Source organism: Hemitrygon akajei, chromosome 5 (genome assembly GCF_048418815.1).
Source record: "Hemitrygon akajei chromosome 5, sHemAka1.3, whole genome shotgun sequence".
Lineage (NCBI taxonomy): Eukaryota > Metazoa > Chordata > Chondrichthyes > Myliobatiformes > Dasyatidae > Hemitrygon > Hemitrygon akajei.
In genome coordinates, this window is record NC_133128.1 from 7,222,969 (window position 1) to 7,242,700 (window position 19,732).

The 19,732-nt window shown below is 43.8% G+C and overlaps 1 protein-coding gene across 8 annotated transcripts in view; it reads right to left on the minus strand.

Moving 5' to 3' along the window:
• The window catches only part of robo1 (roundabout, axon guidance receptor, homolog 1 (Drosophila)), a 640,973-nt gene that overhangs the window by 370,975 nt on the left and 250,266 nt on the right, over positions 1–19,732 (minus strand). For all 8 annotated transcript variants that reach the window (XM_073044789.1, XM_073044790.1, XM_073044788.1 and 5 more), the window contains one exon: positions 150–233. In XM_073044789.1, coding sequence (XP_072900890.1) covers positions 150–233 — 84 coding nt within the window. The remainder of the gene's footprint in view (positions 1–149; positions 234–19,732) is intronic.

The following is a 19,732-nucleotide window of genomic DNA, read 5'->3' on the forward strand; positions in this document are numbered from 1 at the left end:
CAAAGGTAACATGACAATAAGGAAGAGGAGGAGGATGTGGGATGGTAACCATGACAATGGGGGGAAGGTAGTGAGTGGTAACCATGACAATGGGGAGGGGGGAGGAGGAATTGTATGCTGGAAGGTGGTCAATTGAGAGCAGGTACTACCTGTGTAGCCAAATGAAGTGTCATCATTCTCAGCGGTGGGGACTGGCGTTCCACTGTCGTTCCCCCTCTCCAGGCTGATGGGGTCTGTCGGGAGAAACATCAATACTACTGAGGGGTTCAAGATGGCAGACATATTTGGTACATGGAGCACAGATTTCCCAGACACAGACGGGGACAAGACAGAGACACAGAAACACTACAACACACAGACAACCCCATGACAGATCTGCAACTGCTGCCAACCTGTGCAGGACCAAGTTTGCCCTTTCCCTATCACTCCAACACTTGTCCTTTTCTGTACTTTCAGGATTAAAACACTCCTTACGTAACTTCATACAATTGGGTCGAAGGGGATTCAGTATGTCAGCAAAGACTCTTACAGATGTAGTGTGCATTCCATCTGGTTGCAGCACAGCCTCTTACGCACGTTCTAACGTATAGGAGGGTTCCAGACTCAGCCAGTTCAATCACAGGTATAACTCTCCCCACCATTGAAGACATCGTCACAAGGCGATGACTTAAGAAGATGGCCACCATCATTAAGGACCCCCACCATCTGGAACATGCCCTCTTCTCATCAACATCTGTAAGGAGGAGGAACAGGAGCCTAATGACCCACACTCAACAATTCAGGAATAAGCTTCTTCCCCTCTGCCATCTGACTTCTGAATGGTCCATGAAAACTACCTTGTTATTCCATTCATTTTGATTACTTGTTTCTGTAATTTATAATTTTTTATGTCTTTGCAATAAAGTGCTGCCACCAAACAAGTTCTTGTATCAGTGATAATAAATCTTATTCCGATTCTGAATGAGGGCATACTTCCTCAATGAACTGCATACTGACAATGAAATTCTGTGACATACTGTCTGTGCGACAGCAACAGTAATCTGAATAGTCAAAGTTCAAAGTAAATTTATTATCAAAGTACATGTACCCAGTGCCCACTTTATTAGGTAACCTGTACACCTGCTCATTAATGGAAATATCTAATCAGCCTATCATGTGACAGCAACTCAATGCATAAAAGCATACAGACATGGTCAAGAGTTTCAGTTGTTGTTCAGACCAAATGTCAGAATGGGGGAAGAAATGTGAACTAATTGACTTTGACTGTGGAATGATTGTTGGTGCCAGACAGGGTGGTTTGAGTAACTCAGAAACTGCTGATCTCCTGGGAATTTCATATACAACAGAGCTTCCAGAGAATAGTATGAATAACAAAAAAAAAATCCAGTGAGTGGTAGATCTGTGGGTGATAATGCCTCGTTGATGAGAGAGGTCAGAGGAGAATGGCCAGAGTGGTTCAAACTGACAGGAAGGTGACAGTTACTCAAATAACCACACACTACAATAGTGATGTGCAGAAGAGCAAATCTGAACATATGACACGTCAGAAATTGAAGTGGATGGGCTACAGCAGCAGAAGACCATAAGACCATAAGATAAAGAAGCACAAGTAGGACATTCGGCCCATCGAGTCTGCTCCGCCATTCAATCATGGGCTGATCCAATTCTTCCAGTCATCCCCACTCCCCTGCCTTCTCCCCAAACCCTTTGATGCCCTGGCTAATCAAGAACCCATCTATCTCTGCCTTAAATGCACCCAGTGACTTGGCCTCCACAGCCACTCGCGGCAACAAATTCCACAGATTTACCACCTTCTGACTAAAGTAATTTCTCTGCATCTCTGTTCCAAAATGATGTCCTTCAATCTTGAAGTCATGCCCTCTTGTCCTAGACTCCCCTACAATGGGAAATAACTTTGCCATATCTAATCTGTTCAGGCCTTTTAACATTCAGAATGTTTCTATGACATTCCCCATAATTCTGAACTCCACAAAATACAGCTCAAGAGCTGTCTGATGTTCTTCATATGGTAACCCTTTCATTCCTGGAATCATTCTCATGAATCTTCTCTGAACCATCTCCAATGTCAGCATATCCTCTCTAAAATAAGGAGCCCAAAACTGCACTCAATATTCCAAGTGTGGTCTCACGAGTGCCTTATATAGCCTCAACATCACATCCCTGCTTTTATATTCTATACCTCTAGAAATGAAGGCCAACATTGCATTCACCTTCTTCACAACCGACTCAACCTAGAAGTTAACCTTTAGAGTATCCTGCACAAGGACACCCAAGTCCCTTTGCACCTCTGCATTTTGAATTCTCTCCCAAGCTAAATAATAGCCTGCCCATTTATTTCTTCCACCAAAGTGCATGACCATACACTTCCCAACATTGTATTTCATTTACCACTTTGCCCATTCCACTAAACTATCCAAGTCTCTCTGCAGGCTCTCTGTTTCCTCAATACTACTACAGAGCCAGCAAACGCTCCTCAAACATTATAGACAATGGAGGTACTGCGGATGCTGGAAATCCAGAGCAATAAACACAGCGTGCTGGAGGAACTCAGCAGGTCAGGCAGCATTTGTGGATGGGAATAAACAGCTGACATTTTGGGCCGAGGCCCTTCTGATGAAGTCTCACATTCAGATGTGGCTGTGAGCTATTTTGGAGGCATTTTGGTGTCAGAAGAATTCACAAGTGAAGAACTAAAATAATATTTTAGTACTAAAATGTTACTTTAGATTTAGCAAATTTTAGATCTAAAATGTTATTTTAGAACTGAAAGAACAAAAATGAAGTAATGTGATCAAAATGAGGGCACAGTCATGGATAACACTCTTCTGTTTTCAGGCCTAAGATAAATAAAGAACATTGAACTTTACAGCACAGTACAGGCCCTTCGGCCTACAATGTTGTGCCAACCTTTTAAACTACTCTTAAGATGAATCTAACCCTTTTCTCCTGCATAACTCTTCATTATTCTATCATCCATGTCTCCATCTAAAAGTTTCTTAAATGCCAACTGAGATATATTAATTTCTTAAACATTAACTGAGAACACACTGCCATGGGAGTGACAAAGGTAATTATTCATAGATATTGTACACAGGCAAGGTTTGGATTAAGATCTACAGACACTGGCCGGCTGATATATTATCAGTTGGCAGTGCTAATCCACTGAATTTAGACACCATTGCAAGTGTAGATGTGGCTGAAGAAACCTTTCCAACAAGTGGTGATAAATCTTCGCAAAAAGGTATGTAATAATTTCCTGGCACCAATTGACAGGAATTCCAAGTAGCTCCTGGGACCTCTATCATCACTGTGAAAGGTACAGTGTAGTAGCTTGTGGAGTCAGTACCGGCTGGATTCTGACCTTGGGCGCTGTGAGAGTTTACACGTCCGTGGGCTTCCTCCAGCTGCTCTGATTCCCCACCCCCACCTCCCAAAGACCTGTGAGCTTTTAGTTTATTTCTATTTATTTAAAGATACAGCACAGCATAAGCCCTTCTGACCCTCTGAGCAGCATCGCCAGCAACCCCCAAAAACGCCGATTTAAACCTGACCCAATTACAGGACAATTTACAATGAATAATTAACCTACCAACCGGTACCTCTCGCGACTGTGGGGGGAAACCGGAGCACCTGGAGAAAACCCACACATTCCACGGGGTGGGGAGGAGAGGGGGAACATACCAAATCTCCTTACAGAAGGTGCCAGGATTCAACTCGGAACTCCGACACCCCGAGCTAAAATAGCTTCGTCCTAACCACTACGCTACTGTGACGCCCCACAGCAGGGTTAGTGAAATGGCCATTAGTGTGTGGGTGAGGGGTAGAATGTAAGGAATGTGGATGAGGTTTTGGGGAGGGGAAATGGGATTAGTATAATAGGGTACTTGAGGGTTGGTATAAACTGGATGGGCAAAGGACCTGGTTCAGTGTTGTATTTAACAATCTACCAGCATTAGTGGATGGGAGGAGGGAAACAGAATTGCCAATATTTTGGGCTTAAACACTGCACACTATATTGTGATGCTGCTGCAAGGAAGCTTTTTAATTGCATCTGTGCAAATATGTACTTGTGCAGATGGCAATACATTCCACTCGGATGAGGTGACATCCCTCCCACCATAGGTAGCACTCACACAAGGCACTGCCTAAAGATTCCCACCACCCAGGACATGCCATCTTCTCACATCTACCATCAGGCAGGAGGTACAGAAACCTGAACTCCCACACCCGCAGGTTCAAGAACAGCTACTTCCCTTCAACCATTCAGTTCTTGAACCAACTGGCACAACCCAGTCGCTAGTTTAGCAACACTATTGACCACTTTGCATTCAAGCTGACTTTAGTTTTGTTCTAGTTTTGTTTTCTTGTAAAATACTGTATTATTTGTTTATGTTTTTCCTGTGCATGTTGTGTATCTGATGCTCTCTGCCCGTGATGCTGCTGTAAGGAAGCTTTTCATTGCACCTGTAAACACATGGACTTGTGCAGATGACTTTGAATCACAGACACTTCCTTCCCTCCCAGATTCCTAAGACGCACGGGTTAGGGGAGCTACACTGGCACCAGCAACATGGCGACAGAGCACAATCCTCAGATTCTGTTGGCTATTAACACAAAACAACACGTGTCACTGTAAAATCATTAACACAATAAAGTCTGCAGACACTGAAACTCCAAAGCAACACACAAAATGCTGGCAGAACTCAGCAGGTCAGGCTGTGGTAATGAATAGATAGTCGATGTTTTGGGCTGAAACCCTTCATCAGGACTGTACTTCACTACGTTTCAATTTACATGTGACAAATAAAGCCAGTCTAAAACATTTTCCTCCACAGATGCTGATCAACCCACTGAGCTCCTCCAGCAGATTACTTGTTACTCCAGATTTACAGTATCTGCAGCCTTGTGCCTTGCGTCTCATTAGGGCTTTCTGTGTAGTTGACAGAGACCAGAGCATCTGGGGTTCCACGGTTGCAAAACGGTTAGGACAACGGTATTACAGCTAGAGGCATCAGAGTTCGGAGTTCAATTTCGACGTCACCTGTAAGGAGTTTGTACGTTCTCCCCGTGAACTAAGTGTTTTTCTCCGGGTGCTCCAGTTTCCTCCCACAGTCCAAAGACCTACTGGTTAGTAGGCTAATCGGTCATTGTAAATTACTTGTGATTAGGCAAGGGTTAAATAGGTGGGTTGCTGGCCACTGCGGCTCACTGGGTCTGTTCTATGCTAATATCTCTAAACAGACAATAAATAAGTAAACTTGCCTTTGACCATCAGAGTATACTGGAGGAAGTCATCTTTGACAATAGGCTATGGTTTTGTTCATGCCAATTTAATCAACACTTCATGGGCACTTTCCTCCCCACCATCGACAGTATCTATAGGGGCACTGTCTCAAGAAGGAAAAAACACCATCAACATTCCCCACCATCTGGGCCTTGCCATCTTCTGACAGCCACCATCGGGCAGGAGATGCTGAATCTTCGAGTCCCACATGACCAGGTTCAATCACAGCTACTTCCCTTCAACCATTCAGTTTTTGAACCAACCAACACAACTCTAATCAATACTTCCGTGCAGTAACATTATGACCATATTGATCACTTTGCAATAAAATTAGATTTCTTTTTGTACCAATTTTGTTTTTCATATAAAAATGTGCATAATTTATGTTTGATTTGTGTATTTATTGTGGTTGCTCTGTGCCTGTGATGTTACTGTAAGAAGGTTTTCCATTCCACCCGTGCACACATGGACTTGTGCAGATGACAATAAACACAACTCTGGCCATTCAGTACAAGAGAAGGCATCAAACCCAGCCTTCATCCACTGATTATCTATCAGAGTTTTCAAAGCTATATTACATAGGAAGGTAACACAAGATTTCCCTCCACAGCACAGCAAGCTCTCTGCTCAGACATGAAACAACAGCAAGCAGCATTCAGGCCAGTAGGACTGTTCAGGAGCAGACAGTTGTGAATGAGACCAAGGTCACTAAACCAAACTTCACTGCAGAGAAACACAATTGTCACAACGACCAGATCAAGTCAGGAGACAGAGAGAGAGAGAGACAGAGACAGAGACAGAGACAGAGAGAGAGAGAGAGAGAGAGAGAGAGAGAGAGAGAGAGAGAGAGAGAGAGAGAGAGAGAGAGAGAGAGAGAGAGAGAGAGAGAGAGAGAGAGAGAGAGAGAGAGAGAGAGAGAGGAGAAAGATGGGGAGGAAGAGGGGAAGGGATAGAGGGAGAGAGAAAGAGGGAGAGGAAGAGAGAAAGGAGAGAGGGGAAGAAGGTGGGTATATCTGTTTGAGTATACATGTGTGTCTCTGTATATTTGTGTCTACATACAGTGTCTATAAAAAGTATTCACCCTCCCAGAAGGTTTTCATGTTTTATTGTTTTACAACACTGAATCACAGTGGATTTAATTTTTCTTTTTTGACACAGATCAACAGAAAAGACCCTTTCATGTCAAAGTGAAAATAGATCTCTGCAAAGTGATATCAATTAATGACAAATATTAAACACAAAATAATTGATTGCATAAGTATTCACCCCTTTAATATGACACACCAAATCATCACTGGTGCAGCCAACTAGTTTTAGAAGTCACATAATTAGTTAAGTGGAGATCTGTTTTTGCAGACCTGTGTGTAGTCAAGATGTTTCAATTGATTGTGGTAAAAATACACCTGTATCTGGAAGATACAACTACTGGTGAGTCAGTATCCTGCCAAAAACTACACCATGAAGACGAAAGAACAGTCCAAGCAAGTTTGCGAAAAGTTTATTGAGAAGACAAGTCAGGAGATGGATACAAGAAAATTTCCAAGTCACTGAATATCTCTTGGAGTACAGTTAAGTCAATCATCAAGAAATGGAAAGAATATGGCACAGCTGTAAATCTGCCTAGAGCAAACCATCCTCAAAAACTGAGTGACCGTACAAGAAGGGGATGAGTGAGGGAGGCCACCAGGAGACCTATGACAACTCTGGGGGAGTTACAAGCTTCATTGGCTGAGATAGGAGAGACCATGCATACAACAACTGTTGCCCGGGTGCTACACCAGTCGCAGCAAAGAGAAAGCCACTGTTGAAAAAAAACCTCACATGGAATCTTGGCTAGAGTTTGCCAGAAGGCATGTGGGAGATTCTGAAGTCAGCTGGATGAAGGTTCAATGGTCTGATGAAACCAAAATTGAGCTCTTTGTGCCATCAGACTAAACACTATGTCGAGTCAAACACCGCACGTCATCAAAAACACACCATCCCTACCGTGAAGCATGGTGGTGGCTGCATCGTGCTGTGGGGATGCTTCACTGCAGCAGGCCCTGGAAGGCTTGTGAAGGCAGAGGGCAAAATGAATGCAGCAAAATGGTTTAAAAACAACAAAGTTAATGCGCTGGAGTGGTCAAGTCAGAATCCAGATCTCAATCCAATTGAGAATTTGTGGCTGGACTTGAGAAAGACTGCTTACCCAATATCCCCAATGCAATCTGACAGTGCTTGAGCAGTCTTGTAAAGAAGAATGGGGAAAAATTGCAGTGTCCTGATGTACAATGCTGATAGAGACCTATCCACACAGGCTCAAGGCTGTAACTGCAGCTAAAGGTGCATCTACCAAATACTGGCTTGAAGGGTGTGAATACTTAAGCAATCAATTATTTTGTGTCTTATATTTGTAATTAATTTAGATCACATTGTAGAGATCTGTTTTCACTTTAACATGAAAGTCTTTTTCTGTTCATCAGTGTCAAAAAGGGCAAACTAAATCCACTGTGATTCAATGTTGTAAATCAATAAATTAAAACTTTCAAGGGGTGAATACTTTTTATAGGCACTGTATACAGTATGTGTGCTTTTGTGTCTATATATACCCTTCTGTGTGTGTGTGTGTGTGAGAGAGTGAGTGCGTGTGTGTGAGTGAGTGAGTGTGTGTGTGTGTGAGAGAGTGAGTGTGTGTGTGAGTGAGTGAGTGCACGTGTGTGTGTGAGTGTGTGTGTGTGAGTGAGTGAGTGAGTGAGTCAGTGAGTGAGTGAGTGAGTGAGTGTGTGTGTGCGCGTGCGTGCGTGTGAGTGAGTGAGTGTGTGTGTGTGTGTTTGTGACTATGTGTATGCCTCTCACTGTTCATTGAAGGCACACACCTGTGTGTCAGCCTTTATACCTTAATCCAACAATAGTGATTCATGGGGAGCAGAGGTATTTCTGTGATGCGTTTGTTTTCCCTTGCAGTATATCACCAACAGCACATCACACTGGTGAACTGCAAGCCACCATTTCAGATTTCTTTAACATATATGTTACTGCAGAACGCAGCAGAGATTTGACTGAACTGTTTTCTATTTTTAACTCTCTTTGTGCATTTTTCACATCCAGCAACTCCCTGTGTGAAGACTAAATCCCTCTGGTGAAGACAGTAGCAAGCCCTGGACGGCTGGTAAACAACCAAACCCTCTGACTAAATCCTTCAGGTGAACACCAAACCCTCTGTCTAAACCCCTCAGGGGAACACCAATCCCTCTGTCTAAATCCCTCAGGGGAACACCAATCCCTCTGTCTAAATCCTTCAGGTGAACACCAAACCCTCTGTCTAAACCCCTCAGGGGAACACCAAGCCCTCTGACTAAATCCCTCAGGGGAACACCAATCCCTCTGTCTAAATCCTTCAGGTGAACACCAAACCCTCTGTCTAAACCCCTCAGGGGAACACCAATCCCTCTGTCTAAATCCCTCAGGGGAACACCAATCCCTCTGTCTAAATCCCTCAGGGGAACACCAATCCCTCTGTCTAAATCCTTCAGGTGAACACCAAACCCTCTGTCTAAACCCCTCAGGGGAACACCAAGCCCTCTGACTAAATCCCTCAGGGGAACACCAATCCCTCTGTCTAAATCCTTCAGGTGAACACCAAACCCTCTGTCTAAACCCCTCAGGGGAACACCAATCCCTCTGTCTAAATCCCTCAGGGGAACACCAATCCCTCTGTCTAAACCCCTCAGCTGAACACCAATCCCTCTGTCTAAATCCCTCAGGGGAACACCAATCCCTCTGTCTAAATCCCTCAGGGGAACACCAATCCCCCTGTCTAAACCCCTCAGGTAAACACCAATCCCTCTGTCTAAATCCCTCAGGTGAACACCAAGCCCTCTGACTAAATCCCTCTGGGAAACACCAATCTCTCTGTCTAAATCCCTATGGTGAACACCAAGCCCTCTGTCTAAATCCCTCAGGTGAACACCAATCCCTCTGTCTAAATCCTTCAGGTGAACACCAAACCCTCTGTCTAAACCCCTCAGCTGAACACCAATCCCTCTGTCTAAATCCCTCAGGGGAACACCAATCCCCCTGTCTAAACCCCTCAGGTAAACACCAATCCCTCTGTCTAAATCCCTCAGGTGAACACCAAGCCCTCTGACTAAATCCCTCTGGGAAACACCAATCCCTCTGTCTAAACCCCTCAGGTGAACACCAATCCCCCTGTCTAAATTCCTCAGGGGAACACCAATCCCTCTGTCTAAACCCCTCAGGGGAACACCAATCCCTTTGTCTAAATTCCTCAGGGGAAAACCAAAAGCATTTGATGAAGACTAAATCCTTCTGGCGAAAGCTAAATGTCTCTGGTGAAGACAAGAACCATCACACTATGTCCCCTAGTTCTAGTCTCACCTACCAGTGGAAACAACTTTCCTGCCTCTATCTTATCTATCCCTGTCAAAAGCGTGTGTGTGTGTGTGTGTCTTTCTCTGTATAATGAAGGCACATGAATGCGTCTGCCTTTATCTCTTCATCCTAAAATAGGAATTCATGGGAAGCAGAGGTATTTCCGTGATTCATTTGTTTTCCCTTGCCAACAGCACATCACACTGCTGAATTGCAAATCACTCCCTACTTCAGATTTGTTTAACATATATTTTACTGCAGAGACTTGGACTGAAATTTTTTCTAGTTTTAACTCTCTTTGGGTATTTTTCACCTCCAGCACCTCCCTGTGGTGAAGAGTAAAACCGTCTGCCTAAAACACTCTGTTGAAGATCAAAACCCTCTGATGAAGTCTAATTTCCCCCAGTAAAGACCAAAACCCTCTGGTGAAGACCAAAAGCCTCCATCTAAAACCCTCTGGTGAAGACTAAGTTCCTCTGGTGAAGACTAAAACACTGCAGCATCTCTATCTCTTTCTGATTTTTTTTTGTGTGTGGTCTGTTTATTGCCCAGCCTGAACTGCACTTCGGGTGGTGGTGGGCGCTGTTATCGAGTTATACAGCTCGGAAGGAAACACTTCAGCACAACTCAGAGAGAGCAGTTGCCGGAATCCGGAGCAACAAACTATCTGGCAGAAGAACTCAGCGTGTCAAGCAGCATTCCTGAAGTTGGGAGGGAGAGGAGTGTGGAAACCTTTGACACTTTGGGTCAGAACCTTGTATCAGGTCTGAGAGCAGAAAGGGGAGAACACTCCAGATTCCTGTTCTACTCTGCAGACTACAAGATATAGGAGGTTTGTAAGGTTGTCGTAGCTGGGGGTGGTAGTGGGGATAAGCTCCCACTACCTATAAAGTGATCCAAATGGCGTGTGACTCAAACAGCCTCTGACAACCAAGTCCAACTCTTGGTCTTCACGTGTGGCTTAGCTATTAGGCCCGGTGGAACTTTTTCTACCGACAAGAGAAAGGGCAAAGGTGGACCACTGGCGCCTCAAAACCAGTTGCTTCAGGCAGGTGGGGCTCATCAGCCTTGGACAGCAGCCTGGAAAACTCTGGTTTTAAACCTCTGCTGCCTTGCGGCCATACCCACCCATGGAAAAGCCTTTAGGAGTAAACCCTGAGGAAGAATTCTGGAGATGAGGCCCCTAAGGCAGTTTGATGTTGTTTACAACTTCACTCTGGCAACCTCTGCGGCGACTCTGGTGCCAAGCTGTATCGACGTTTGCCCTTTCCTTGGAATATGTCAGTAACATGGAGAGGGGGATCCCGCTGCCTGAGCAACAGCCGGTTCTTCAAACCTTTCTGCCTAGGCTTTACCCTGGAGAGGACACAGTCCACCAGAGGTGCAAACCCATGATCCCCTGGGATCGACAGCTGCCTACTATCTTAAGAGATAGGAGAAGAATTTCTAAGAATTCCTTAAATGTCCCAAATGTACCTGCCTTTACAGGCAGCATGTACCATGCACTCACCACCCTCTGTGTAAAAAATCCTACCCGACATCCTCCCTATACTTTCCTCTAATCACCTTAAAGTTATGTCTCCTTGTCATTTCAAAATGATTCAGACAAACCAGCAACTCAGGCTAAAAATCCACATCCTTTTCTTCAAACCCTTCAAACGTCTTGCCCCCTCCACCCGCCTCCCCCTCCCTGTTTCTGTAACTTGAACCCTTCAGCCGTTCAAGGTAGCTTGCTCCTTCAGTTCCCAGCGGGTCAACCAGCATCTATGGAAAAGAGTGAGCAGTTGACGCTTCAGGCTGAGACCTTTCTTCAGGACTGAGAGGGAAGGGGTGAGATGCCCAAATTAAAATGTGGGGGAGAGGGGAAAAAATCTAGGTGGAAAGTGATAGGCGAAGCCAGGTGAGTGGGGAAGGTCAAGGGTTGGAGAAGGAAGAATCTTCATTTTCCACTTGGTACCACGGTACAGTAGCATAGCCATTAGCACAATTGATCTACAGCACCAGATTGGAATTCAATCCTCCCTGCTGTCCGTGACCACGTAGGTTTCCTCCCACGTTTCAAAAAGACGCACAGTTAGGTTTACTGAATTGTGGGCATGATATGTTGGTGCCTGAAGCCTGGTAACACTTGCAGTACCATCCTTGCTGATTTGATTTGACACAAAACAATGTATTTCACTGTCTATTTTAATATACAGTACTGTACAGAAGTCTTATATATATAAACAAGTGTGCCTAATACATTTGCACACTACTGTAGTAATTTTATCTATTGCACTATACTGCTGCTGTAAAAAAAAAAGCAAAGTTCATTAACATATGTGAATGATGATGAACCTGATTCTGATATGGGTCTCTATTGTGGACTGAGAATGGGAAGGGGGAAGGGAGAGTGGAGGGAGCGGGAAGCACCAGAGAAACATTTTGTAATGATCAATAAACCAATTGTTTGAAATCAATTGACCTTGGGTGGTGTCTCAGGGCTGGGTGTGACTGCGCCTGCACCACCCCCACTTCCACAGCACTCCTTCTCTCACCTGTCCCACACCCCTCCCACGGCACTTCACCCTCGCCACTCCCAACATCCTTTCCTCCTGCCAGATCTACAAATTTGCTCTCTGCTCCACATTGACAAATACAGGACTGTGCAAAAGTCTTAGCACCCTAGCTACAAGTGCCTAAGACTTTTGCACAGTACTGTACATGTGACAAATAGAATTAATTTTATCTTCTTTCTTTCACTGAACATGGAACAGAGCAGCTTAGAAACAGGAGCTTCAGACCACAATGCCTGTGCCTACCATAATGCCAATTAAACAAATCCCAAATCCTACATATGGTCCATATGTCTCCACTCCCTGCATTCATACGCCTGTCCGTATGTGTCCTAAACATTCATTTCATATCAGCTACAACCACAAACTTTGGCAGTGCATTCCTGGCATGCACCCCTCTCTGTGTAAAAAAGCAACTTGGCTCTCACATCTCCTTTAGACTTTCCCACTCTTAGCTTAAAGCTATGCCCTCAACTATTTTTTCTTTTCACTGAACTTCTTTTCCTCCTTTCCACTGCTGATCCCTCGATGAGGACTGGCATGGGTTCTTCCAACTTCTCTTTCCTGAAGTCTACAAACAATTCCTTGGTCTTACTGATGTTGAGTGCAAGGTAGTTGATGTGACAGCACCTAACTAGCCAGTCTATCTCACTCTGGTACACCCGCAGAGTGTTACACGGCCAGCTACATCATGGTCGACGCTCAGCTGGAGGGCCAAGGAAGCATTATAAGGATCAGATGAAGAATGCTTTAAGGAAGTGCAAGATCAGACCTGAGGACCTGGAGGACGTTGCTGCTGACCATAACACTTGTAGGGATGGGGTTCGTATTCTGGAGATGGAAAGAACAACCAGAAGAGAGCCAGGAGAAATGCAGCCATGGTTGCCATCACTACCAGATATACACGTCCCACCTGCAAAAGAGCTTGTGGGTCCAGGATAGGACTGTATAGTCATCAAAGATCTCACCGTTAAAGGAGTGGACATCGTCATCAGATTTCAATGGACAACTGAAGAAGAAGGTACACATCCTCTTCACCATCTGATGAGGTACCTAAATCCCAAACTCTGGGTTTCCCTCACCAAACTGTTCCGTCCTTCTTAAAGCCTCATCTTTGACAGGTCATCTGACCTACTCTTGCCTCAGGTCACATGGTATCAATTATTCCCCAGTGAAGAACTAGGGGATCTTTTGCAATGTTAACAGCATTACATCAATGCAACATCATTCATTTCGACAAATCAATAATTAGAAAGGTGGTGGAGGGAGGGAAATAAAAGATAAAAACATGAACTAAAGGTTAAGGGTGAAAGGTGAAATATTCAAGAGAAAACCAAGGGGCAATTTCTTCACCCAAAGGGTGGTGAGAGTGTGGAATGAGCTACATGTGAAAGTGGCGGATGCAGATTCAATTTCAACATTTAAGAGAAATTTGGATAGGTAAATGGATGGGAGGGATATGGAGGGCTATGGTCCAGCTGAGGGCTGATGAGACGAGGCAGGATCCCTTTACCAAGTCTCTTTGCCTCTACCGGCCATCACCTCCCTATGGGTCCCCTCCTCCTTCCCATTATCCCTTGGTCTACTCTCCTCTCCTATCAGATTCCTTCTTCTTCAGTCTTTTACCTTTTCCACCTACCATCTTCCAGCATCTTACTCATCCCTTCCCTCCCCAGTCCACCCATGTTTCCCTTCACCTGGTCTCACCTATCACCTGCCGCTTGTATTCCTTCCCCTCTCCCCAACTTCCTTATTATGGATTCTTCCCCTTTCCTTTCCAGTCCCAATGAAAGGTCTTGGCCCAAAACATTGACTGTTTATTTCCCTCCATAGATGCTGCTTGACCTGCTGAGTTCCTCCAGCATTTTATGTGTGTTGTGCAGAATAACATTTTGGCATAGACTAGATGGGCTGAAAGGCTTGTTTCTGTACTATAGTACTCCTTGACTCTATTTGAAACAAACATTCTGAAAATGTTGGATTTTAACAGCATCATAATTAGTTCTCTGTGGAATTAAAAATAAAAGCTGTGTGTTTTCACAGCTTGCTCTATGGCACAGGATATAGAAACTACTAAAATTACCACCTCATTTGCAACTGTAATGTTGATCTCCAAATATGCTGTGCTACGATATCTCATCTAGAATGTTAACCAGAGAGTATTGACAATACAAACTTCGGCTTACTGCTGTGATGAATATCTGAGATACAAAAGAGAAAAGAAAGCAGCCATGATGAAATGGCAGACCAGGCTTGATGGGCCAAATGGCCTCATTCTGCTCCTATATCTTATGGCACTACTTGATGTCATGTTCAGCATGGGATTTCAGGAGAATTTTGTTGGGGGAAAAAGGGAGAGAGGCAGAAAGCTTCAAGATGGGCATTCTGGAGATCAGGATTCAGGTTGCCAATGCACAACTGCTAAGGACGGACTGCAGCCGTCGGGCTCCTGGACTGGCTTCACTCATCTCTGTGATTTTCGACTGTGGTTCTTGCTCTAAGTATTAATTAGTTACTTTTTTATTGTTTGCATGATTTGTCGTTTTGCACATTGGATGCTTGTCGTTCTTGGTTGTTTGTACTTTTTCATGGATTCTATTATGTTTCTTGGTTTTGTGGCTGCCTGCAAGTAGATGAATCTCAAGCTTGTAAATGGTTTTCATACTTTGATAATAAATTTACATTGAACATTGTTCTAGATGGAGAGGGTCCTTAGTGATGGATATCATCTTCCTGAGGTAATGACTCTTGAAGGTAACTCGATAGCAGCAAGTATTGTGTCTGTGATGGAGCTAGTGAGTTGGCAACCCTCTGCAGCCTCTTAAGGCCCTGTATGTTGGCAGGGGTAGGGGAGTTATACCACAGGAGTCAGTGGGCTCGACCATTGGAGAGAGAGTGAGAAAAATCAAGGTACTGGCCGAAACAAAGGTGGTGACAAATCGGCAGATAGGAGGGAAATTGAAAATCTAGCTGAGGGTGCCACCACAACAACCTCTCATCAACATCAGCTAAACCAAAGAGCTGATTATGAGGAGGAAGAAACTGGAGATTCATGAGCCTGTCTTCATCAGGCAATCGGCAGTGGAGAGGGTCAGTAACTTTAAATCCCTTGGCATTAACATATCGGAGTCTCTGTACTGGGACCAGTACACAAAGAAGACACAACAGAGCTTCTAATTTCTCAGAAGGTTGTGTAGATTCGGCATGTCATCTATAGCTTTGACTAACTTCTATAGATGCACAGTGGAGAGAACACAGCCTGGTAGGAAAACACCAATGCCCAAGAACAGAAAAGACTACAAAAAATATTGGATACAGCCCAGTCCACCATAGGTAAAGCCCTCCCCACCATTGAACTCAATGACAAGGAGCACTGCTACAAGAAAGCAGCATCCATTATCAAGGACCCTGCCAGCCAGGTTATGCTCTCTTCTCACTACTACCATTGGGAAGGAGGTACAGGAGCCTTGGGTCCTCCACCACTAGGTTCAGGGACAGCTACTACTGTTCAAACCATCAGGCTCCTGAACCAGCATGGATAACTTCACTCACCTCAACAACGAACTGATTTCACAACCAGTGGACTCACTTTCAAGGTCTCTACAACTCATCCTCTCAGTATTATTTATCTTTTTAGTTGCAGTTTGTCTTTTGCACCTTGGTTGTTTGTGTAGAAATTTTCATCGATTCCATTATATTTCTTTGTTCTGCCATGAATATCTGCAGGAAAGTGAATCCCAAGGCAGTATATGGTGATATATACATATTTTGATAATAAATTTACTTTGAACGTTGAACTTCATTCAAGTTGTGGTAAAAGAAGAGTCTTCCTGATGGTACCTTTTTTTGCTGATGAGATACCATCTATTTAGGTTGTCAAGTTGACAAGATAGTTTAATGTCATTTCCAGGACACAAGTGTAAAGGAGAACTAAATAATTGTTACTCCAGGTTCAATGCAGCACAAAAATAAACACAAAATGGTAAAAATACACAATAAAATATATATATAACTACATTAAGTATATACTGTACATTGATTGATTACATGTCCTTAAGGTGACGCTAGGCACAGGAGTGTCTGTACATTTCCTGTTCACAACGACAGGAAGTGGTGGAGGGGTGGGCTAGCGGGTGGAGGTGTTGATCAGCCTTATTGCTTGGGGAAAGTATTTACAGAATGGAAACAAATGGATTATGGATTATGGGAGTGGGTGTCTAAGCATTTCAAATATTGATTTCCTGAATTGAAAATGGGAATATTTTCTTTGTCTACAGATGTACTGTGTGTGGGGAATTGCAAAGGAGCAGTTTATGATGGCTCAATTGTCAGAAAAGGTCAATTCTTATCTGAAGTCAGGAAGGAAGAACAGCCTACCAAATGAGGCAGCCAGGCGGCCATTTGGCCTATCACCTTATGCTGATATATCTGTCCTTCCCACCTCTCTACGTCTCACCTCATCAGCATATTGGTATGGATATTGCTATTCCTGATTCTCTCCCCACAGATGCCGCCTGACCTGTTGAGCATTGCCAGCAATTTTAGTTCAGAGTCTCAGAACCTATAAATTTTTTGATATTGGAACTGGAATTGGTTTATTATCATCGCATGTATATACACTGAAAAGCTTGTCTTGTATGCGGTTCATAAAGGTCAAATCATTGCGCAGTGGATTGAGGTAGAGCACTGACTGCAGAATGAAGAGTAACAGGCTCAGAGAAAGTGCAGTGCAGGCAGACGATAAAGTGTGAGATCATAACAAGGTCGATTGTAAGGTTAAGAGCCACCTTAAGAGACAAAGTAAACCTATTACTAATGTACATATATGCTATCTTGAGATTCATTTTCTTGCGGCATTTACTGGAAAATAAAAAAATACAATAGTACACTCTGAGATCAAGCGACCATCTTATCATACAAGAGGTTCATCTACGAGTCTGATAATGATGGGGTTGAAGCTCAAAGCCAAAGTATATTTATTATGAAGCTGTGTACACTCAGTAGCCAATTTATTAGCTACACCTGTTCTTTAATACAGATATCGACTCAGCCAATCATGTGGCAGCAACTCATTGTACAAAAACATGTAGCTATGGTCAAGAGGTTCAGTTGTTGTTCAAACATCAGAATGTGGAAGAAGTCTGATCTCAGTGAGTTTGACCCTGGAATGATTGTTGGTGCCAGATGGGGTGGTTTGAGTATCTCAGAAACTGCTGATCTCCTGGGATTTTCGCACACACCAGTCTCTAGAGTTTACAGAGAATGGTGTGAAAAACAAAAATCATCCAGTGAGCAGCAGTTCTGTTGCTGAAAATGCCTTGTTAATGAGAGAGGTCAGAGCTGACAGGAAGGCGGCCATATCTCAAAATTACTACACATTACAACCGTGGTGTGCAGAAGAGATTCTTTGAATATGTCGAAGCTTGGAGTAGACGGGCTGCAGCAGCAGAAGACCACAGACATACACTCAGTGGCCACTTCTTTAGGTATGGGAGCTATCTAATAAAATGGCCTCTGGGTGTAATGTCACCATATAAAGTACCTTGAGATTCATTTTCTTGCAGGCATTTGCAGGAAAATAAAGACATACAATAGAATTTATGAAAAACCATGCATAAACTGACACTGGTGTTTCCTAACAAACCTTTCCATACATAAGACAAACAAAGCTGTCCTTGAGCCTGGAGGTACGTGCTTCCGGGCTCATCTCTTTCTATCAAGTCACACTTTCACTCTGTCGAAGTAGCCGGACCAGGACACAGAGGGTCAGGGAGCATCTTTGGTGGGTAAAGGACAGTCAGCGTTTCAGATTGACACCCTTCATCTGGCCTGAAAGATAGACAGGAGGTGGCCAGTACAAAGGGGTGAAGGGAGGGGTTGTTAGATCCGACTGTTTAATTATGATTTTCTTTGTAGGATTTTCTGTGTGTGTGTGCGTGGCCGTACAATGACTGGAATGCTCCCATGCACATAGCCTTTGTTGCTGCCCAGCTAGAACATTCTTAATAACTAAATATTTAAAGGGCCATGCAGTTTTCAGGCCATGTAAACATTTCAGAGCAGTGGTTGGTCCATGCAGCTGTGAAGAAAATAGAAGGAATGTTGAGCTCCAGATTCAATAATCTTTGGCGTCTACACAGGGATTCAAGGCTGCTCTAGCCAGACCGGAGCCAGGTATGTGGTACGTGGCCTAGATAATTCAATAATAGGTCTTACACAGTGGGCAGTGGTACTGAGTACAGGCGTTGGAATGTTATGTTGACCTTATATAAGATTTTGGTGAGGTCTAACATGGAGTATTGTGTGCAGTTTTGGTCACCTACCTACAGGAAAGATGTAAGTAAGATTGAAAGAGTACAGAGAAAGTTTACAAGGATGTTGCTGGGACTGGAAGACCCCAGTTATAGGGAAAGATTGAATAGGTTTGGACTTTATTCTTTACAACATAGGAAAATGAAAGGAAATTTGATAAAGTTATAAAAATTATGAGGGGTATCGATTGGGTAAATGCAAGCAGGATTTTTCCACTGAGGTCGGTTAAGATTAGAACTAGAGGTGATAAGTTAAGGGTGAAAGGTGAAATGTTTAAGGGGAACATGAGGGGAAACTTCTTCATTCAAAGGGTGGTGGGAGTGTGTAATGAGCTGACAGTCTAAGTGGGGAATGAGGTTTTGCTTTCAACACAAGACAGAGTTTGGATAGGTACATGAATGGCAGAGGTATGGAGGTCTATGGTCCAGGTTCCGGTCGATGGGACACAACAGATTAATAGACCAGCATGGACTAGATGGGCTGAAGTGCCTGTTTCCATGATGCAAGAACCGATGACTCCATGTCCGTAGGAATTTATCAGGATGCTGCATCAATCAGAGAGCTTGTGCTACAAGGAGAGATTGGACAAACTGGGCTATTTTCTCTGGAGTGCCAGAGGCTGAGGGGAGATCCAATAGAAGTTTATAAGACTACAAAAGGCATAGGGTCAACATGTCTAATGCTAGAGGGCACGTGTTTCAAAGTCATAGCTACAGTCAACGTAAATATATTATACAGTAAATACCACCATATACTATACCTGAGATTTATTCTCTTGCAGGTACTTACAGGAAAGTAAAGAAGTACGATAAAACTTATGAAAAAATATTCATCAACGAAGGCTGACACATAACAAACTGTGCAAGTGAAAAACACTGCTCTTGAAAGTGAGCCCATAGGTTGTGGAATCAGTTCAGTGAAGAGGTGAGTGAAGTTATCCACGCCGGTTCAGGAACATGATGTCTGAAGGGTAATGACTGTTCCTGAGCCTGGTAGTGAGAAGTGAGCTTAGCCTGAACAGTGGATGTGGGCGAGAGAGAGCAAGTCAAACAGGATGTGCTGCCCGGCGTGGAGGTAGAAGCAGGAATGATCATGGCGGTTAAGAGGCTCCTGGATAGGCACGAGAATGTTCAGATAGTGGAGCACTCGGACATTGTGTAGGCAGAGATTATTCCTTTACAAGAGACAC